Raw genomic sequence first — 22,533 nt, forward strand, 5'->3', positions numbered from 1 at the left:
TTTGCATCAATGGTGAATAAAAGAGAACTTTATTCATTTTGGGTAAAGATGGTGATATGTTTAAATTAATCTCAATGAGGAGATAATTTTAAACTAAAACATAAGAAATTAAAGTGTTTAAATAAATCAACGAGGGTTTATTTTCTTTGATTTAAAGTGTTTAAAAAATTGACATCTTCAATTTGATTTTGAGGAGAAAATCAATGGATGTCAAATTGGTGTTTTCAAAAGAATCTCAAAGAGACTCTTAAAAAATACACAAAAGTTGTTTAAGTGATTTTGAGATTATTTAGACAACTAAAAGTAAAAATTAGTGATTATTTGTTTGAGAAATTTTCACATGACATTTGTGTTCACATATTTTATTTTGTGAAATATATAAAAGAAAGCAATCAAGTGAAAGTTACTTTCAAAGAAGTGTGCCTTGCTTTTGCAAGTAAATGAGTAAAAAAAAACTAACATTGAGGTTTTTTCTATTTTGATCTATTGAGAGCTTATCATGTGGCTTGAGGACTCATGATGAACTTTGAGAATTATAAGTCTAGATTTATCTTAGAGGATAAATGACTTAATAGAAATGAAGAGATTTCTATTTTAAAGTGATGTTTTATTATCACTATGTGAGAAATGTGGGGGTTATGCTCCAAAGTTAATTAATTTATTTTGTTGATAATAATTTATTAATGTGGTCATCCTATCAAAGCGGTGATTTGGAATTCCACATTCTAAATCACATTGGATATATGTGTATAGAATGGATAAATCTAGACATGTTTGGTGTCTAAAGTTATTGTTTGTAATATTTTGATTCAAGAAGGAATCAATTTAAAACATAAAGGAGAATTTTAGAAACAAAGAGGTTTCTAGAATTAATTGTAACACCCTGGATAACCAAAACCGTTACACTATGTGTTTATAAAGGTGCAAGACTTGCTAATCAAATCATTTAGTTGAAAATGTGTCACTAAAACTATTATTGAACTAGGGTTAAAAGATTTTGGTCATAAAAGATAAATTTCATTTAAATAAGCGTTTGTTACAGGGATCCCAAAAACAGGGTTAAATAACAGTTTACAAAATTTTCAGAGGTTATAAACAACCACAAGCCACTCTAATGGAAAAATAGGCATTTTAGGGTCTCTTGTCCCTGTATCATCCCTCGGTCATGGCAACCGAGCAGCCGACTATGTAGATTCCGCCCCCAGAGCTCTCCAAATCAGGGTTGGTCCAGCTTACCCTTGCCTTTACCTGCACCACGTAGCACCCGTGAGCCAAGGCCCAGCAAGAAAACCATATACATAGCATAACTAATAACAGTAATCAAATAAATCATTAATCAAATACTCAACAGACCACATTGTTCACATAATCAGTGATATCAGTCAGGAAACCAACAATCTATCATCCAGATAATTAACATGCCACAATCATCGAATTAACAACAGTAAACATATCATACAATATCTAGGGTCGATGCCCTAAGGCCGCACCCTCTGTTTATCCCACTGACTCTGGCTCACTTAGGTCGAGCTCAGTGATTATATAATTAACCTCAACTACCAGTGACCGAGTCGCATCCTGTGCGCAAATATTAATTCGGACACTCTTAGGTCATTTATCACATGCTCATATGGCACAATACCATCATACAACATTGCATACAAGTATAGGGAACTCTTAGTCCCAACATAGCCACACAACCGGGTGCAATTTTCTTACCTTTGATTCCGAGCGGAGAAGGTGAACTAGTTCCAAGCATGATCCCTAGCCTCAAGCCTAGGCGACAAACCTAGTCACAAGAGTCATTGATATCTACCAACTTCCAATCAGAAATAAAAGTACCCAGGGAACAAAACTAGCTTCCGGGACCTCAAATTCTACTAAACCGGGTAGTAGAAATTGTCCCCAGCCCCTAGGTTCGAACCCCTGAGCCCTAACAACCCTAAGAACACCTCTAAGCTCAAAAATCCTAGGCGGGTCGCGACTTGGCTCAGCAAGTCGCGACTTGCCCCAAGTCAGAGAGCAAGCTCTCACGCCAAAGAGGAGGCGGGTTGCGACTTGGCCAGGCAAGTCGCGGCGCGCCCCCAAGTCAGAGAGCTCCCTAGGACAAAAGGGCCAAACGCGCCGTGGCGCGCCCTGTGAACCCCAAGAAAACCTGGGTTTTCTCCTCCTTCTTCTAGCCAAGAACATTTAACTTTGCCCAGAGTTTTCCCCAACATCATTCCCCAATTCAAACATCAGCCAAGCTACAAATTCCAGAATAAACTACCTATTTAAAATCCCAAAACCCTCAGCAATTACACAATAATTACACTCTCAATTCACCCAGAATTCCTCCCCCAAAAACTCAGAATTAAGCCTATACTCAAACTCCAAAATACTCAGCTCAACCTTACATAACTAACTAATTTTCATCAACTAATCATACCCAGAAATCTAGCAAAACTCAAAGATGAAACTGAAGCTCTTACCTCAAATTTAGGTGATTTCTCCTCTAAATTTCCAGCTCCAATACCCAATTGAATTCTCCTAAACTTTCTGTCTAAATCCCCCAAACTTCAAGCCTCTTCAATAGCCAAGAAAATGAACACCAAGGTGAAAGGGAGAGAGAATTCGTGAGGGAAAGAGAGAGAGAAAGCAAACCTTATGTTTTTTCCTCCTTCCTTTCCTTAATTGTTCTATACCCTTCTACCTTAATCTAACATAAAGGTTGAACTCATCCTTGACTTAGGAAATGACCATTATGCCCTCCCAAACAAAATAATCCTTTAACTTATTCTAGGGGTAGAATGGTCATTTATTCCCAATTCCCATGAATTCCTCAAATGTTCCTAATATTTACCACTTAAATCCCATCATCCAATTAATCACCAATTATTTACCCAAAGTCTAATAATATCCAATATATCTCCTAAATTCCCGAAAATACCCTCAGGCTCCCCCGAGCCAAGTATAAATCCCCCTTGTGAATATTTCGCCAAACCGCTCACTAGGATCGTCTCGAGCCATATGCTGCAAATATATCCACATAATAATGTGGTCTCAACAATTTATCGCAAATAATCACATTTATGCCCCCAACGGGCTAAAAATTACAAATATGCCCTTATAAGCTAAACAGGGCCTACATGCATACTAATACCCATAATCATGCATTTCACATATCCATATAATCATATAAGCATGTTTATCACATAATCATGCATTAAATCATTTAAATCACACATAAACCAATTATGCCCTCCCAACATACTAATCAAGGCCCTTAAACCTTATTAGTGATTTTGGGTCGTTATAACTATCCCCTCCTACTGAGAATTTTGTCCTCGAAATTTACCTGAATAACTCAGGATACTGATCCCGCATCGCTGATTCAAGCTCCCAGGTCGCTTCCTCGATCCTACTATTCCTCCATAACACTTTAATGAGAGAAATTGTCTTGTTTTGTAGAACCTTATCTTCCGATCTAAGATATGAACCAGTCGCTCTTCATAGGACAAATCTGTCTGCAATTCCAAGTCTTCATACTTCAACACATGTGTCCTATTTAAGACGTACTTCCGAAGCATAGAAACATGGAATACGTCATGAACTCCCGACAACGACGGTGGCAAAGCTAACCTGTAAGCCACCTGTCCGATCATTTCCAGGATCTCAAAAGGTCCAATAAATCTAGGGCTCAACTTGCCCTTCTTCCCAAACCTCCTCACTCCTCGCAGTGGTGAAACTCACAGAAACACGTGATCCCCAACCTGGAACTCCACGTCCCTACGCTTAGGATCAGCGTAGCTTCTCTGTCTGCTCTGTGAAGCAAGCATTCTAGCTTGGATCTTCTCAATAGATTCATTAGTCTTCTAAACCATGTCTGGTCCCAGATACTTTCTCTCAGCCATCTCATCCCAATGAATGGGCGATCTGCATCTCCTCCCATATAACATCTAATATGGAGCCACTCCAATCGTTGATTGATAACTGTTGTTGTATGAAAACTCAATCAACGAGAGATACTTACTGTAACGCCCTAAACTCCAGGGACCGTTACGGTGTGCCTTGTAAATAGTGCTAAACTCGCTAATCAAGTCATTTGGGCCAAATCGTGTAACTAAGTATGATTAGCGGTTTAGGGATTAAAATTTTTGGATAAGATATAACGTTTCATTAGAACGTTTAACGTATATATGTTGGGATCCCAAAACTATAATTTCAGAGTCTACTACAAGAAAATATTTACAACAGGCCGTTCTATGCGGAAAAACAGGGTTTAACCCTAGTTTCCCTTCAAACCTCGGCCGTGGTGGACGAGCAGCTACATATGTACACGTCATCACCTAGGCTCTCCAACTCAAGGATGGTCCAACTTTCTTTTGCCTTTACCTGCACCACATAGCACCCGTGAGCTGAAGCCCAGCAAGAAAACACAATATAGCATGACATAATATCAACATTGATCGTATTAATTATTCAGGACCAACAGTCCAACACAAATAGGTGACTATCGCAAAAGTCACAAATATGGGGACAGCACCCTTCAGCCATGTAACGATAGGATCACCAGGGCTTAACAAATAAGTGAGCATCTCACTAGCTTTAACAGGATAGGTGCATGGTGATTAGTCACCAACATAACCTTCCTCCTGACTCTAGAGTCATAACTATGGAACAGCGTTCCCTAGCCATGTGACAAACAGTCACCGGGGCCGTGTGCCCTGGCTCTGAATAACTAGTCTTAGACTAGCCAAGCGCTTATAATTTTCATCGACCCTCCGGTCGGTCCAGCATTAATACCCCATATGAGTCATTCAATGTTGATATCGATTAGATCTAATCTTCATTTGGCTCGGCGTTCATGACGCTATGCCATTTCTGACTCTTAGGTTAGTAAAACACGACCCGTGTTAAACTCATTTTGAACTTGACTAATAAATCACAGCTTCATAGATGGATCTAACACCATTGCCGATTCTGACTAATAAGCCAGTGCCATACACAAGTAAGCCATGCCACCAAACATATATCACATGTCCAATATCCATATACAAGGTATTCAGCATGCTTACTTAACAAGTAATAGTACAATTAGGATCATGCATAAACACAGAGGCCCAAGCTCTGAACGATATCATACTCAGTATATAGAGCATGTCCTAATCACATGTTTCTCGTGCATCATATGCATTATATTTAACAATCCAACATGCATCGATAATAGCCATGCATGTCACATTTAATAATCAACCAACATGCATCAAGAATAGCCCTGCGTGTCACCTTTAATAATCAACCAACATGCATCAAGAATAGTCATGCATGTCACATATACACAGGGTGCAGTTTTCTTACCTCCGATTCGAGTGAAAGTTAGAACGAGAGCGATCCCTGAGAAAGATCGATCCTTAATCCTTTAACGGTCACCTAGTCATAACCAAAACAATCTCCAATTAATGAAAATTACCAAAGATAGGGTCTTAACCTAAACCCCACTCTCGGGACCTCGAAACATGCCCACATGGTGAGTAAATTCGATCCCGGGCCTTAAGGATTGAAACCCCGAGCCAAAAACCCTTAAAAACACCCAAAACAGGGTTCTGAAGGAACAGGGTAGCGCTACAGCGCTGCCCTCCTAGCGCCCCAGCGCTCAAGACAGAACCACAACCTCCCTACTGAAGCCCTGTGTAGCGCTATAGCGCCCTCTAATGGGCGCTGTAGCGCTACCCCCAGACAGAGCCATCCCTGAAACTTTCCTCTTCGACTCCTTCAATTCTAACTCGATCCAATGCTTCCAAATCCCATTTTTGGTGCCAAATGAACCCAAAAACCATCTCCACGTGTCCTAGGGACCACAACCCCAAGAACCCTAGCCAAAACTCCAACCAATTCCCAAGTTTCCAACCCAAAAACCAACTAAAACTTAACTTGGAAAACAGAGCAAAAGCAAGAGTTCTAGTGGCTAGAAACTCACCTCAATATCAGCAACACACCCTCTTCAATGGTGGAGCATAACCCTAGCTTGGCTAAGCTTGGTTCCTTGGCTTAATTCCTCAAACTGAGCTTGAAAATCCAAAGAGAAAAGAGGAAGAAAATCTATCGGGGGAGAAGGAAAAGAAGCTCTGTTTTTTATACTCTTCTACAACCTTAATGGCTGATATATATCCTTTGAGGGGAAAGGACTTAAATACCCTTAGGTCTAAAATAAACCTTAACAGCCACCAAGGGCAAAACCGTCCTTTCACACCTATTTCATTAATCACAATTAACACCCTCCAATTCCTGCTATTCTCAATAACCTCGAACACCAATAATCCATATCTCATTACCCTTTAATTCCCGGTAATGCTCTAATCATTAAATTTACCCCGAGACTCACCCCGAGCCTTGAATTTAAACCCATTATGACTAGACCAAACACTTGCATTCCATGATCGTCTCATGCCGAATAGCTCGAACCAATCCACCTTATAATGTGGCTATATCAATTAATCACAAACATGCACCAAAATACACATTTACGCCCACAGCGGCCAAATACCAAAATACCCTTATAATTATAAATACTCTCATATGCACGCATTTATCATCATATAATAATATAATTCACATAAACATGCATATGATCATTAAATAGCATCATAATTCAATTATGGCCCTCCCGGCCTCCTAATCAAGGTCCTAACCCTTATTAGGAAATTTGGGGCATTACACTTACTCCAAGATCCTTCAAAATCAATCACACATGCCCTAAGCATATCCTCCAATACCTGAATTGTTCTCTCAGACTGTCCATCAGTCTGAGGATGAAAGGTTGTGTTGAACTTCAACTGAGTCCCCATAGCCTTCTGTAAACCACCCCAAAACTTGGAGGTAAAGATAGAATCCCAGTCTGACACTATAGACTTAGAAACCCCGTGGAGACGTACGATCTCCCTCACATACAACTCTTCATACTGATCCACCATATATGTTGTCTTCACTGGAAGAAAATGAGCTGACTTGGTGTATCTGTCCACTATCACCCACACCGAGTCACGAAGCCCCACTGTTCTGGGTAATCCTCCCACAAAGTCCATCGTAATATCCTCCCATTTCCACTCGAGAATACCCAAAGGCTGAAGCAACCCCACTGGTCGCTGATGCTCAGCTTTCACCTGATGATAGGTCAAACACTTTGTCACGTACTCCACCACATCTTTCTTCATCTCGGGCCACCAATACAACATCCGAAGATCTTGATACATCTTCGTGGTACTCAGATGAAGTGAGTACAACGTGGTATGCGATTCATCTAATATCTCTCGTCTGATCCCCACATCAGTCGGAACACAAATCTGACCCTAATACCATAGCAGACCAACCTTAGAATAGAATAATCTTTAGCTACCTCCGCTAAGACATTCTCTCTAACCTCCTGTAACTGTGCATCTACCAACTGACCCTCCTTAATCCGCTCTAGTAGGGTTGACTGCAAAGTAATGTTGGCCAACCGGCCCACCACCAAATCTATCCTCGCTCTTGCCATCTCATCAGCCAACTCTGTCGATATCTAAGTGGAACTAAATAACTGACCCAGGCCTCTCCAGCTCAATGCATCCGCCAATACGTTGGCTTTCCCGGGGTGGTAAAGAATGTCACAGTCATAGTCTTTTACCAACTCCAGCCAACGCCTCTGCCTCATGTTCAGGTCCTTCTGGGTGAAGAAGTACTTCAAACTCTTGTGATCGGTGTATGTCTCACACTTCTCCCCATACAAATAATGTCGTCAAACCTTCAGTGCGAATACCACCGCTGCTAACTCTAAATCATGGGTAAGATATCACTGCTCATACTCCTTCAGTTGCCGTTATGCATAGGCTATAACATTCCCATTCTGCATCAACACACAGCCTAAACCCAACCTTGATGCATCACAATATACTACAAACTTGCCTTCCTCCGAAGGAAGACTCAGCACAAGTGCAGTAATAAGTCATCGCTTCAATTCTTGAAAACTGTTCTCACACTTGTCTAACCAAACGAACTTCAAATTCTTCCGTGTCAATTTTTTCATCAGTGCAGCAATCTTCGAGAATCCTTCCACAAACCGCCTATAGTAACCTGCTAACCCGAGGAAACTCCAAACCTCTGAGGCGTTCCTTGGCCTATGCCAATCTCTAATTACCTCCACTTTAGATGGATCCACCTTAATCCCATCTTCACCAACTATGTGTCCAAGGAATGTCACTTCTGGTAGCCAAAACTCACACTTCTTAAACTTGGCGTACAATCAGTGCTCTCTTAATCTCTGCAAGACCTATCGAAGATGTAGCTCATGCTCTGCCTCTGAACTGGAGTACACTAAAATATTATCGATGAAGACAATGACGAACTGATCCAATAAGTCCTTGAACACCTTATTCATTAAGTCCATGAAGGTTGCTGGGGCATTGGTCAAACCAAACGATATGACTAGAAACTCATAGTGCCCATACTTCGTTCGGAAGGTCATCTTCGGTATATCCTCATCCTTGATCCTCAACTGGTGATAACCAGATCGAAGATCAATCTTTGAGAATACTGTCTTTCCTTGCAGCTGATCGAACAAGTTGTCATATTATTTCATATAATATAATGTTAGATTAAATAATGTGACAAAATGTGATTAGTCACACAAATGTGATTTGTCACACCTTGTAACATATTATTGAGAGTCACAAAATTGGACACATGTGTGTGCCAAAATGTGACATATTTTGGAGTTACAAAATCACTTACAAATTTGTAACTCCCAAATATTACCCCATAATGTGTAGATTGTATGTTACACATTTGAGATTGGATTTCACAAAGCCATTATGAAATACGGCTGTTGGAGACATGTTTTTAACTCCCATTAGGTGTTTGGAGCTTACAAAATCATGTGGGAAATGATTTGGGACGTTTTGAAAAAAAAAATGACATTTTTGAGCTGAAAATGACCTATGGTCCCGGCCAGGAGCATTGGTGGCCGCGGCCTAGGGGACAGCGAGGCATGTTAGTGGTCGCAGCCAGAGATGTGTTCAGCCAATTTTCAACACTTTTTTCCACTTTAAACGGTTCTAACACCCCAAGTAACTCCCCAAACTCCTTTTTAATTCTATAAACATCCAATTAATCATTGGTAACAGCCGTGGAGGTTGGTGGAATTTGAAATTCAAATGGTGTTTCAAAACTCTATAAATAGAAGCATAATGCTCACTTGTAAGACAACTCTATTTCTATCCACTAGAGCACTTGGCTAGAAATACACAAAAATACTTGATTATTCCAGATAGCTATTTCCAATATTGAGAGAATCCCTTAGTGCTTGAGATAAGGGAAAATAAGTTTTTGGGCAAAGGTTGTAAACCTTGTTCAAGTTGGTGATCCCCAATGCTCTTCACTTTGTTGTGCGAGTGAGAGTATTTCACTTTTTTGTTCTTATTATTTCTTCTACTATTGTTTTTATCTTCTATTCTTTTATTTTATCTTCACATATTTATTTGTATCTTTTGTTTTAGAGTTGTAGTCCTTATCATTCTCTTCATCTATTTCTTTTCTATATCTATTTGTATTTTGAGTATTGAGTTGTAATCTTATTTAATCAATCATTGTGTCTTTGTATTATTTTGCATAGAGTTGTAATAGTATTTCTTATTTTCCATTGAGACAATACAAATATCTCTAACAAATGCCACATGTCCTTAAAAAATCCATCTTTAATCGGTGTGGGTGACGTGTCTTCTTATTTGGAAAAATACGCACAACAGTCTTCTTTTTGTGGTAATTTTTTTCTTCTCTTTCTCTTTCAATTTATGAACTTTTCTCTTGGCAAAAAAAAAAGAGAGAAATTTGTGGCGAAAATCAGTAAGTAGTCTAAAAAGTTGCACGTAAATCACTAAATAGTTTTCATAGCAGCAAAAATCAATAAATAGTCTAAAATGTTACACTTAAGTTTTCAAGTAGTTTTTTTTTTTGCGGCAAAAATGGATAAGTAGTCTAAAATGTTGCACATAAGTCACTAGGTAGTTTTTTTTTTTTTTTTTTTTTTTGCAGAAGTCATATTTTACACTAATTTTGTCTTAATTTTAATTAATTAATAAAAATCTAAAAAAATACATTAGTAACTTTCAAAAATTATTTGAAATATGTTATAAAAATTGAAAATTTCTAACATGAACAAATTATAAAACTTAAATTGAATTAAAATTAAATAATTTTTTCATATTAGAATTTTTAAATTATTTTTTATTTTTAAAATAAATTTTATATAATTTTTCAATATTAGAAAAATGAGCACCACATACATGCTGATGTTTGTCTCGGTATCTTATGTAATGACTCTAATTTCTTGTTTAACATAAGAGTTGACTTTTCTTTTTAACAAAGATATATGTATAGTATTTATCAAAGCTACTCATTGTACTCATCTCCCTCACATAAACGATAAGTTTTGGTTTTATTTTTATTTGTCTCTATTCATCACGTCTTTATTTCTCGAAAAATCGTTTCCTACCAATATAATTAGCCAGAGGGACACAACAAAATAGTGCTGAAACAAACGAAAGAAAAAAAGAACATGGAAGACATACAGCACAGAACAGTAAAAGCTAATGGAATAAATATACACGTGGCCGAGAAGGGTGAGGGCCCGGTGATCCTGTTCTTGCACGGCTTCCCCGAGCTATGGTACACGTGGCGACACCAGATCGTTGCTCTCGCTTCGCTCGGCTACCGAGCCGTTGCCCCTGACCTTCGCGGCTACGGTGACTCAGACGCCCCCGAGTCTCCGGCGAACTACACGTGCCTTGATATCGTCGGCGACCTGATTGGGCTTCTGGACGCCATAGCCGCCGATGAGGACAAGGTTTTCGTTGTAGGCCACGATTGGGGCGCCGTAATCGCCTGGCACCTTTGTCTCTTTCGCCCTGACCGAGTCAAGGCTTTGGTCAATATGAGCGCGCAGTTTAATCCCAGGAACCCTAGGAGAAAACCCCTTCCGGCCATGAGAGCTGTCTGTGGCCACGATTATTACATGTGCAGATTTCAGGTCAGTATTATTATTATTCGTATTTTTGTTACATTCTTTTTTTTTATTATTATTATTATTGATAATTTTGCAAATAGATAAAAGAGATTTGAGAAAGAATAAAAAGGAGACTAGGTTTTTATTATATAAAAAAATAAAAAATAAATAAGATTATAAGAGCACTTATATTATTAACATTCCCTCACCTCAAACTCATGATGTATTTGTGGGATGCATTGAGAGTTTGCTAACTAAGAAACGAAATCGAGAAATAGAATGAGCATTCGTAAACAAGTCAGCAATTTGCATAGCGGAAGTGACAAATGGTAAGGTGATGGTCCCATTCTGATAGTGGTGACGAGTAAGATGACAATCTATCTCAATATGTTTCGTGCGCTCATGAAAAACATAGTTGCGAATAATCTGAATAGCACTAATATTGTCACAATGCTCAAAGTGGAGGCTATGGCACAATATTCTGTTTCTGTAGACGATCGAGAGACAACAGTCTGCTTTTTACTCTTCTAAGAAATAAGAGAATCTCCAAAAAAAATATACAAAAACTAGTGGTAAATTTGCGATCAGTACAATCACCACCCCAATCTGCATCTGAGTAAGCACGTAACTCTAAAGTAGACGTAGATGAAAAAAGCAAACTTTGAAATTGAGTTCGCTGAAGATATTGAAGAATACGAAGCATAGCTACCCAATCAACGGTAGTGGGAGATGCAACAAACTGATTGACAATGTGAACTACATAAGCGATGTTTGGCCTGGTAATGGTAAGGTACACTAAGCTACCAACTTGAGTGCGATATAGAGAAGGGATCTAACAAGACAACACCATCAGATGAAGAATACCTGGCATTAAGCTTAAGAGGGGTATCAACAGTGCGAGCATCAGAGAGACGGGCCTGATCGAGAATGTCAGCAATGTACTTAGATTGAGAAAGAAGATAGCCACGAAGAGAGTAAGCTACTTCTATCCCTAAAAAGTACCGTAGGGAACCTAAATCTTTCATCTCAAATTCACGAGCCAAGTGCGTTTTCAACTCCGTTATCCCATTCACATCATCCCTGGTGATAATCATATCATCAACATATAAAGAGAGTAAAGTGCGGCCAGAAGAAGTACACCTAACAAAGAGGGCTGAATCATGTGCACTGGGATGGAAGCCGAGAGAAGTAATCACGATGGGGAATTTTTCAAACCAGGCTAGGAGCTTGTTTAAACCCATAAAGAGCCTTCTTCAATCTGCAAACTTCTCCTGAATTATGAGGAACACCTGGTGGAGGAACTATGTAAACTTCTTCTTGAAGATTCCCGTTCAAGAAGGCGTTTCTAACGTCCATTTGAGGAATGGACTACTGTCGAGCAGACGCAACAGCAATGAGAGTACGAATAGTGGTATGTTTGGAAACTGGAGTGAAAGTGTCCTCATAATCCATCCCTTACTCTTGAGCAAAGCCTTTAGCAACCAAACGAGCTTTGTACCGCTCTACTGACCCATCAGACTTAGTCTTGATCTTGTAAACCCAACGGGAACCAATAGCATGCTTCCCCCACAAAATTCACTAGGAACATAAGCAGACAATAAGAGAGAACGAGCAGTTTCAACAATGTGTCTATGTTTTCTTTCGGCAACCCTATTTTGCTCTGGTGTATCGGTACAAGAGGTTTGATGTAAGGTACCATATAAAGCAAGCAATTCAGAGAAACGATTAGAGGTATATTCACCACCCAGATCACATCGAAAACATTTGATAACAGCATTATGTTGAGTTTTAACAAAAGCACGAAACATATGATAAATCCTGAGAAAATCAAAACGATGTTTCATAAGATAGCCCCAACAAAAACGAGTATAATCATCGATAAAAGAGACCTAATAACGTGATCCACATTTTGTTAGAACGGGTGATGACCCCCACACATCAGAGTGAATCAAATCAAAAGGTGCAAGAGAAATAGACACACTCTTATAAAAATGTAAAGCAGAAAATTTTGCCAATTTGCAACCACAACAATCTGAAATATCATGGATTTGTAACTTTCCTAATGCTCCTGAGGAAGCTAAGTACTTTAAACGTGAACCGGAGACATGTCCAAGACGAGAATGCCAAAAATAAAAAGTAGACGAAGATGAACTTAAACAAAATGAAGACAAATCGACACTAGAAGCTACAACATCAGGAACTCTCAGCTCATGTAAAATGTAAAGCCCCCTGCCTACGGCCTGTACCAATCAGCTTCTTGGAATGAGGATCCTGCACATAACAACAAGAATTGAAGAAAATAACTGAGAAACCAGAGTCACATAATTGACCAATAGAGACAAGATTCAAAGTAAGATTTGGAATATGATATACATCAGATAATGATATTTTTGGAGTGCAAATCGAGCCAATCCCTGCTAATGGCATGGGAGTGCCATCAGCGGTCATGACAGATACAGAGGGTGCTGATTTAAGGGACAAGAAAGAATTGGAATTAGGTGACATATGATGTGAAGCTCCAGAATCAAGGATCCATATAGAGGAAGATATACCTGGTGTGCTACTAGAAGGCAAACCTATGTGTGAAGGGGCTGACATGGCATGTAGCTACAAGGCAATGAACTTCTGAAACTGCTCTTAGTGTAGCAATCGAGGTACTAGGAGTGCTTCTAGAATCTGCAGGTGGAACAATAGCTATCATGTTCGAAGACATAGAGTGAAGAGGTCGGTGAGCTTGGTTGCCAGATTTCCAGTGAGAAGGCTAATTCGGTGATTGCGTCCTGTTCAACAGTTTGGGACAATAGCGCCCTGTTTGAGCTTGTTCCTCATAATTTAAGAGAAATTTGCAGATTGAAGAAGGCTCTTTATGGACTTAAACAAGTTTACATGGTTCCTCCACCAGGTGTTCCTCATAATTCAAGAGAAGTTTGCAGATTGAAGAAGGCTTTTAATGGGCTTAAACAAGCTTCCCGAACATTTCTCTGATACCATGATAATTTTGCAAATAGATAAAGAAGATTTGAGAAAGAATCAAAAATGAGTCTAGGTTTTCATTATATCAAAAAGATAAAAAATAAGAGTACAAGAGCAACAAAGTATATAGCCAAAATAATGAGAGGCTAAAAGACTAAACTACCCTTACATATTAATTATATTATTAACAATTATTATTATTATTAATTTTAATATTTTTATTTATAATTTATTAAAAAAAATTAGGAGACTGGAGTCATAGAAGAAGAATTTGCCCAGATTGGTACTGAAAGAGTGTTAAAGGAAATTCTAACGTATCGAACTCCTGGGCCATTGTTTTGGCCGAAAGCAAAAGCGTTAGAATCACCAACACCAATTGCTTTGCCTTCTTGGTTATCAGAGCAAGATTTTAATTACTACATCGCAAAATATGAAAAGACTGGCTTCACTGGAGGGCTCAACTATTATCGAAATATTGATCGGTATGTTTTTTTATATACCAAGTATTCTTATTTAATTACATAATAGTTAAAATTATAAGTACCGAGTTATTGTACTTGTGTACAGAAATTGGGAGCTGTTGGCACCATGGACAGGGGCACAGATAAGAGTTCCAGTGAAGTTCATAGCAGGGGAGTTGGACCTGGTTTACAATTCTTTTAACGCAAAGGATTACGTGCACAATGGTGGGTTCAAGAGAGATGTGCCGTTTCTGCAAGAGGTGATAATAATGGAAGGTGTTGGTCATTTCATCAACGAGGAAAGGCCAGATGAGATCAGCACACATATTTATGAGTTCTTCAAGAAGTTTTAATTACCCTTTTTTGTTTCTGTATGGCTTTCATTAACGTCAATAGTAATAAACACAGGTTTTATGATTATGAACGTGAATAAGATTCAACTGAACTGTTTGTTTTCTTCCAAATGAAAATTTGAACCATATGGATGGATTGCCATTTTACAATTACAGACAATGTTATTGGGTGCAAGGCTTACCTTACCCCCACATCTTATTTGAGTTATGCTATGCAACAATCTAGAATCTAGCATAGTTTTTTCACTGAAGCAGAGTTTCACAGTACAGTTGTTTTGAAACAATTTTAGCAGATATAATGCTCTAACAAAATAGCAGCATTTTATGATGTAAAAGACATGGTCAACTCTATTGCTTCTTCCTTTTCTCAACATTGAAGTTGACATCGAGAAGGTCTGTAATGCCAGCAGTAATCTTTTGGCCTGCTTTTACTGGACCAACACCTTCGGGAGTGCCTGTATATCCAAGAATCAATGATAAGATTAGCAGCATTCAAATAGAGAAATTTGCCAAAATGACACCTTGAGAAAGTTAAATTAGCAAAATAATCTCATTTTTTACACTAAGCAACTATAAAAGCGTTCCATATTCTTACGGTTGCTCAACTGTAAAATATGAGCGATCAATAAAGTCATTTTTACAAAGCACAATAGGAAGAAAATGGGGCATTTTGAAGATGGCAAGATACCTGTAAGTATAACATCCCCTTCAAAAAGTGTCATGAAAGAGCTTATGTGGCTGATGAGAAATGGGATCTTAAATATCATATCCTTGGTCGAGCCTTTCTGCCTTATTTCTTCGTCTACCTATGGCCAATCAATTTTCAGTTCATCAATGTAAAGACTGAGCTACCAATAAAGCACATGAAGAGGAGAAATTACCCACCTTCAACCATAGTTCTAAGTTGTCAGGATCGAGTACTGATGCTTTGGGCAGCTGCAGGATTAATTTTGAAAGTGAAAATGAGAATATAAGAAGAGATGAAGCTTGAAAGAAGATGCCCGACTGTAGAATAAGTGCATATATTTACATACACAGTAGCTATAGAGTTATTACCAAAAATGCTCTTAAACCCTTTAAGAAGTTGTTGGTTGATTAAAAAAGAAATGGTAGAGAACTCTATACATCCTTTCATAGATTAAAAATGCATTCCTTATATATCAATTATAATAACATCGGAAAGGAATCAAGTATCACTATCCACAACAAAATAATGTATAATTTCTGGTATCTTCTTCTGAGCAAATAGTATAGTTTCTGGGAGAAAAATCACTTTGCAGTTACCAGCTAATGAATCCATACAAATGCTATACATTGAATAAACCATCTGTTATGATTCTTTAATAAAGATATAAGTAGATAATCAAAGTGCACAGAAACATGCTGGAGAAAACACCAGTAGTGAAGAAAAACATCATAGATTAAAAGTAAAAAAGTGTAAAAGGTATTTCTTACAACAGGACTGATTGGTGTGAAGGTATCCTGGCCTTTAGCAATTGTCCATGGAAGACCTGCAGCCTGGGAAAGCAAACCATTTCCAATGAGGTAATGACACTAACTATTGACAACAATCCAAGCAGGAATGTTTCATAGTTTACATAAACACAAAAGTTTATAAATTCATCGACATAATACTTTGCTGCAGCAATGAAGCTGTTTTCTCCATATAATTATGCAACACGTGACAGTTGGACCATGTAATCTTGTGCTAACCTTATTAACAAGAAACTTCAAAAATACTCCATCTGAAGATTTCATGGTAATGAAAGGCTAGAACAGTTAATTGTGCTAAAACTAGGCTTCCCTAATCAACATATTGGTGAGCAAATTGATGAAAAATAAGCTAAACCATTACCTTTGCCGAAGCTTGAATTTCTCTGGCAGTCATATCCAGTGCAAGAGCATAGCCTAGCACACGAATGAAGCAGTTCAAAATCATATTTGGAAATGGATTGCGTAGTAATTCAAAATCAAACCCAAGAGGTTTATTGAACCATTAAAACAATCATTTTAACACCAAATATGCAGAAATCAAAGCTATATATTACTCTAGAGTCTAGTCTCCTCCATTAGAGAGTATGAAAAAAGATTAACCCCCTCAGTCAACATATTATTTAAATCTTAATCCCATTTGAGATCAATACAGAAATTTCAAAAATCCGAAGCTGCATTTATCAGTATCATAGAGAAACTCATTACAGTCCAATCTGAGATCAAAGAAAATAACCCATCAAAACCCAATTTGAGATCATTACGAACACTTCAAAAAATGAACTTTTTTTTCTTTCAAATTTTAGAGGCAATAATGATAAGAATTTTGATTTTTATACCTCCAACGTAATCCATAGCAGTGGATTGGGGAACATCGCGAGCTCTCTTACTGATCACGACTGCGAGCTCTACCTCATGATGAAGCGACTCCAGTGGATGAGGTATTTCAATGGTGCCTCCGGCTTCCAAATATGACGACGTCGGTTTCAGAAACAACACAGGCTCCTTCAGAACAACGGAATACAAAATACGTTAAGAACACAAAGAAATCTAGGAAATTTTCCTTGACTTTCCCAACAGCCGAACAAATCCAAATAGCTAGAGAAAGTGGAACCTTGGGAACGGCGTTGCCTAGTTCTTTGGCATGAGCAACGTAGTTTCTTCCGACGCCAACGATCTTCGTTCCCACTTGCAGAAGATTCTGAAATGCCGCCGTTGCCATTTTCCAAAGTCTCACTGTATCTTTTTCAAACGAAAAATGAGTTCTTTGAAGTTGAAGTTTGAGGAAGAAAAACTCGAGAGGTTCCGTCTGATTAGTTTAGAAATATATACTAAAAGTGAAATTTGACTTTTTATGCTTAATAGTGTAGTGTAATACAAAATAATATTAGGCATTTTTAACATTACAAAATAATGCCAAAATTTTTGCTAGTACCCAAAATACCCCTGTCACAATTCTCCCCAATCCCAGTTTTGATTCTCCCTCTCTCTCTCAAACTCTCGGTCACAAACTCCCAACCCCTCGACCATTGAACTACCCAAATCTCCCCATCGGTTTCTCAAGCTTTCTCAAGCTTTCTCTCTCTCTCAAGCTTTCTCTCTCAAACTCTCGGTTCGAGTCCCCGTCGCGGCCCCCGTCGAAGTCGCGTTGCCCCCCGTCGAAGCCGCGCTGCCCCCCGTCGAGCCCCCGTCACAGCCCCCGTCGAAACCCCGCGCCTCCGTCTTGCCTCTCGCCGTCTGTCATCCAAAACCCACGGTTCAAGTTTCTCCATACCCAAAACAAAGGTAAGCTTATTGTTTGTGTTTGTGTGTATGTGTATGGATTAGTGTGGAATTGTTTGTGTATGGATTAGTGTGGGATTGTTTGTGTGTATGGATTAATCTGGTTTGTTTTGGGTATGGAATAGTGTGGGTATGTTTTAGTGAAGCCTGGGATTTTTGTGGGTCTGTAAGGTTGCTCGATGGGAGGTTCGATGCATGCTCGATGGGGGTTCGATGCATGCTCGATGGGGGTTCGATAGGTTAAGACATTAAGGGTTCCAAGTTTAGGTTCGATGCTCGATGGGGGTTCGATGCATGCTCGATGGGGGTTCGATAGGTTAAGCCGTTAAGGGTTCCAAGTTTAGGTTCGATGCTCGATGGGGGGGTTCGATGCATGCTCGATGGGGGTTCGATAGGTTAAGCCGTTAAGGGTTCCAAGTTTAGGTTCGATGCTCGATGGGGGATCGATGCATGCTCGATGGGTTGTGTATTTTTTGGGTTCGATTCATGCTCGATGGGGTTCGATGCATGCTCGATGGGTTTGGTATTTGTTGGGTTCGATGCTTGTCGATGTTGGTTCGATAGGATAGGCCTTAGGGGTTCGATGGGGTAGGCCCATTATGGGTTCCGGGTTTAAAACTAAGAAATTAGATGCATGCTCGATGGGGGTTCGATGCATGCTCGATGGATTGGGTCTTATGTTGGGTTCGATGGTGGTTCGATGCATGCTCTAGGGGTTCGATAGGGGGTTCGATGGGTACTCGGGTTGGGGTTCGATGGGTGTTCGAGATGGGTTCGATGGTTGCATGTATGTTTATTTATGGATTTTTCATGCGACTTTATTTAACTGTATTATTGTTATCTTTATTTTTTGCAGATGCCGAAGTATCTTTTACCCTTGACAGATCACTTTCCTGGACGAGTCACATATAGGGGCAATGGTTACTTTAAAACAATCAAGGACAAGTTTGAGGAGCTCGGGTTGATAGAAAGGGTGAAGGAATCCCCATTCAAACAATTTTTCATGGCTGAGAAATTGGACTTCTCTGCATCTCTCATGCATCAATTAATGTTGCGCAAGATCCAGTGCTTCAAAGAGGATGAGTTGCATTTACATTTGGGATCTAGACCCTGCAGATTTGGTAGAGGCGAGTTTGCTTTGGTTACGGGGTTGAACTTCAGTTCCGGGCCATCTGAGACTGATTTGAAGAAACACTTGACTAGTGACCGCTTAATCAAGGAGTACTTTAATGATGAAGAAACAGTGAAGTTAATGCATTTGGAGGCTGCTTTAAAAAACTGCACTATAGTTGAAGATGCCTACAAGTTGGGCCTATGTTTCTTTGTTGAGGGGGTTTTACTTGCACGAGAGGGCAAGTTAAATGTCTGGATAGATTCGCTGAAGATGGTGGAGGACACTGAGTACTTCTTTACTTACCCATGGGGGAAGGTGTCTTTTAACAAGCTTATGGATTCATGTAAGAAAGACATGCATCATCAGAAAAGGAACTATGAGAAGAAAAAGGAAGTTAAGGGGAAACAGAAAGAAGCAAAATACAGTTTGTATGGTTATGTCCCTGCATTGCAGTATTGGGCATATGAAGCCATCCAGCAGTTTGCACGTGAGTATGGTATTAACCATGGAAACCAGTTTCCGAGGATGCTTAGTTGGTCGAGCAATAAGGAGCGTCCTATTTCGAAGGCCGACCTTGCACCGATGTTTCAGAAGACGAGTGTAAGTTCTGCTATATTATGTCAAAATAGAGTATTCTTTGGTGGTTTCAAACTGACTTAATGCTTTGTATTTGATGCAGTTGATTGTGTTGTCCATGTTGAAGCCCCGGCCTTCGGAGATAGATTATTATAGCGCTTTGACGGAGGGTGATGCTCCCTTGTATCCCGGGTTGGGCCAAGAAGAAGAGGTAGAAACTCCCACTGATTTTGAGAAGGTGGCGAAGATAGCTGCTGAGGTTGCGAAGGCAGCAAATATTTTTGTTGATGGCCCTGATGATGAGGATACCCCAGCCCCCATCGACCCCACACCCTCTGCCCCAGCCCCATCGGTACACCCCAGTCCTGATCAACCTGATTTACGGGAGGTGTTGGAGAGGTTGGAGCGAGTCGAGAGTCGTCAGGATACCATCCTAGAGAACCAGGCGGTCATCATGGATGTTGTCAATAAGATCTTGACATTCGTACAAGATCTTCCAAATGATTCTGATTCTGATTCCGACTCACTTGACCTCCCAGATGATTTTGTCTCACATGACATAGGCACTCCTCCCCCGATAGTACTCACAGCAAATCCTGAGACCCCAGGTGTTGCTATTATAGAACCTGGGGATGTTGCTGGTGTAGAGTTTCAATTGGCCAAGAGGAAAAGACGCAAACCTAAGAAATTTGAAGACTACACCGACCCAACCAGAAAGAAAGCTCGTTTGGATGCGATTGATGACGTGCCATTAGTCCTCGACCCTCTAAAGAAGCCACTTGCTACACAGTACAGAACGGTCGGCAAGTGGTTGCTTGGAGATATTCCGAACAAGACGAAGAGGGATGTCCAATCTGGTGTGTATGGTCCGAGTTGGTTTCTGACGATGAAGACACCACAGTTTTGGATCGATGATGGGGTAAGTAATTTTATTAAATTTATTAATATTTGTTATCTGGTATAAGCAGTGGGTTCAATAGGGGTTTCGATAGGCTGATTAATTACTTTCCAATCATTTTTGCAGCATATTGATGCGGCCATGCATATGCTACGTAGGCGTCGACAGTTCTATCCCGGGGCGTATCGGCAAGATGGTGTTGTGATGAATATTATGTTCTCACAAGTGGTACCGGCTCGTTATGATGCATATCAGACTGCCAAGGAAGCGGATAAGAAAAGGTTTTTGTGGGATTCAGATGTGATATCAATGATTACGGGAATTGACAATCAATTTCTGGCATCGTGGAAGGGAGTAGACACTGTATATTGGTGCCAGAACTACCTTCAAGCGCATTGGTTTGCAGTTGAAGCCTCCATTTCTACTTGGACTCTGAATGTTTATGATTCGGACGTGACCGTGATAAGTGATAAACAACTGCAATCTTTTATGAAGTCATGGTCTACTTTGTTCCCATCGTTGTTATTACAGTCACAACTTTTCAAGGACGACCCTCGGTTGACGATTCCACCTGGAGCTAAAAGATGCAAAGAGTTCAATGTGCACCGCATGCCAGTTGATTCAGTACCCCAAACCAAAGTCAGGTAAACAAAAGTCTAGTTTTTATTCAAGTTTTTTAAATTAAATTCCATGTTGATTTTGTTACTAATGCAATTTATGTTTTGGTTACAGTGGAGATTGTGGTGTGTACGCCATCAAGCACATCGAACACTTATTGGGTAGGCTACCACTTGACACGATTTGCGATGACAACATGGAGTTGTTCAGAAACAAATGGACAGTTGACTTATGGTATCAGAATGTTAGACATTGAACATTCTCATGTTATATTTATTTGCTTAAAATGTAGATTTTTAAGAAATTTTTTTGAGTCGAGTATCTTTTTATTAACGACAATTAACAACCAAAATTCATTAACGACAATAAAAAAAGAAAACGAAAAATAACCTTCAACTTCAAGTTTAAATAAAATACAACAAAAAATAAACTCAAAGCCGAGCTTTGCATGAGGATTTGTTGTGGCCACGACCACCACATCTACTACACTTACGCATTGTAACTGGTTTTTCCCCGCCAGATGGCCAACGATTTGTCCTTGGTCTTCCTAGCTTTGGTTTTTTTGGGCGACCAAGTTGTTGTTTCTCTATGGGTACACCAACTACCATATTCTTAATGTCATCTGGAAGTATCCAGTCATCCTCGTTCCCAGTTGGGTAAATGGTTTCTTTGTACGAATTCCTCCATGACTCAATGGTGTAAAACGGTGAACACAAGGAGTAAAGGTTCACTCCACGCTCTATAGCTGCTGCAGCTGCATGGGGACAAGGTGTGCCTATGAGCTGGAATACCCCACATGAGCATGATTTCGTCATCAAATTCACCTCAGCATCGCTGTCTGCACCAGTTACATGAAACTCGAATTGACCAAGGGCATAGACATTCATGAACCTTCCTTTGTCAGCATTGTTCGATACATCTGCCTCCATCAGGGTGGATAATTTGGTGGTAGTCTTCTCTGTCACACTACGTCGTTCAGAAAACCAAGACTGTAGTGTGAACCGAATGAATTCTAAAAAAATTGTAACTGGAAAGGTTCTTGCATCCTTGGTCTTGTTGTTGAAGCTTTCAGCGTAGTTGCTAGTCATTATATTGTATCGTTTTCCAGGAAAGAAAGGACGAGACCACTTATCGAAACCAATTCCCTCCAAATAGGCAGCTATAGGAGGATCCATTCGCTTAATATTTTCATAATGCTTTAGAAATTCCGTCTTCTTCCATGCATAGGCTGCTGCCCACATCTCACTGTGACA

General features: G+C 39.6%; 3 protein-coding genes across 3 annotated transcripts; 2 read left to right on the forward strand and 1 right to left on the reverse strand.

Annotated features, from left to right (window-relative positions):
- Positions 1–10,437: 10,437 nt before the first annotated feature.
- LOC133819470 (uncharacterized) lies at positions 10,438–15,005 on the forward strand. The gene is made up of 3 exons (XM_062252733.1): positions 10,438–11,038; positions 14,234–14,469; positions 14,555–15,005. Exons 1-3 carry the CDS (start codon positions 10,568–10,570, stop codon positions 14,799–14,801), a joined length of 954 nt encoding a protein of 317 aa, XP_062108717.1. The 5' UTR covers positions 10,438–10,567; the 3' UTR covers positions 14,802–15,005.
- On the reverse strand, positions 14,884–17,607 carry LOC133819471 (probable acylpyruvase FAHD1, mitochondrial). The gene is made up of 7 exons (XM_062252734.1): positions 17,407–17,607; positions 17,132–17,297; positions 16,657–16,709; positions 16,257–16,319; positions 15,687–15,737; positions 15,490–15,607; positions 14,884–15,256 (listed from the first exon to the last, which is right to left on the reverse strand). Exons 1-7 carry the CDS (start codon positions 17,512–17,514, stop codon positions 15,150–15,152), a joined length of 666 nt encoding a protein of 221 aa, XP_062108718.1. The 5' UTR covers positions 17,515–17,607; the 3' UTR covers positions 14,884–15,149.
- A 108-nt stretch (positions 17,608–17,715) lies between these two features.
- LOC133819469 (uncharacterized) lies at positions 17,716–21,613 on the forward strand. The gene is made up of 5 exons (XM_062252732.1): positions 17,716–18,077; positions 18,931–19,788; positions 19,868–20,683; positions 20,789–21,306; positions 21,395–21,613. The coding sequence occupies exons 2-5, from the start codon at positions 18,931–18,933 to the stop codon at positions 21,534–21,536; spliced, it is 2,334 nt and encodes a 777-aa protein (XP_062108716.1). The 5' UTR covers positions 17,716–18,077; the 3' UTR covers positions 21,537–21,613.
- Positions 21,614–22,533: the final 920 nt, after the last annotated feature.

The sequence above is a fragment of the Humulus lupulus genome, chromosome 2 (assembly GCF_963169125.1).
Source record: "Humulus lupulus chromosome 2, drHumLupu1.1, whole genome shotgun sequence".
In the NCBI taxonomy this organism is placed as follows: domain Eukaryota; kingdom Viridiplantae; phylum Streptophyta; class Magnoliopsida; order Rosales; family Cannabaceae; genus Humulus; species Humulus lupulus.

Excerpts from the sequence above, each read along its gene's own strand:
- LOC133819471 (XM_062252734.1), bottom strand. The coding sequence starts at position 17,514 with ATGGCAACGGCGGCATTTCAGAATCTTCTGCAAGTGGGAACGAAGATC. Across the intron at positions 17,298-17,406 it reads TAGGCAACGCCGTTCCCAAG|GAGCCTGTGTTGTTTCTGAA; the intron begins GTTCCACTTTCT and ends GTTGTTCTGAAG. Across the intron at positions 16,710-17,131 it reads TGCTATGGATTACGTTGGAG|GCTATGCTCTTGCACTGGAT; the intron begins GTATAAAAATCA and ends TTCGTGTGCTAG.
- LOC133819469 (XM_062252732.1), top strand. The coding sequence starts at position 18,931 with ATGCCGAAGTATCTTTTACCCTTGACAGATCACTTTCCTGGACGAGTC. Across the intron at positions 19,789-19,867 it reads CGATGTTTCAGAAGACGAGT|TTGATTGTGTTGTCCATGTT; the intron begins GTAAGTTCTGCT and ends TATTTGATGCAG. Across the intron at positions 21,307-21,394 it reads GTACCCCAAACCAAAGTCAG|TGGAGATTGTGGTGTGTACG; the intron begins GTAAACAAAAGT and ends TTTTGGTTACAG.
- LOC133819470 (XM_062252733.1), top strand. The coding sequence starts at position 10,568 with ATGGAAGACATACAGCACAGAACAGTAAAAGCTAATGGAATAAATATA. Across the intron at positions 11,039-14,233 it reads ATTACATGTGCAGATTTCAG|GAGACTGGAGTCATAGAAGA; the intron begins GTCAGTATTATT and ends AAAAAAAATTAG. Across the intron at positions 14,470-14,554 it reads TATTATCGAAATATTGATCG|AAATTGGGAGCTGTTGGCAC; the intron begins GTATGTTTTTTT and ends ACTTGTGTACAG.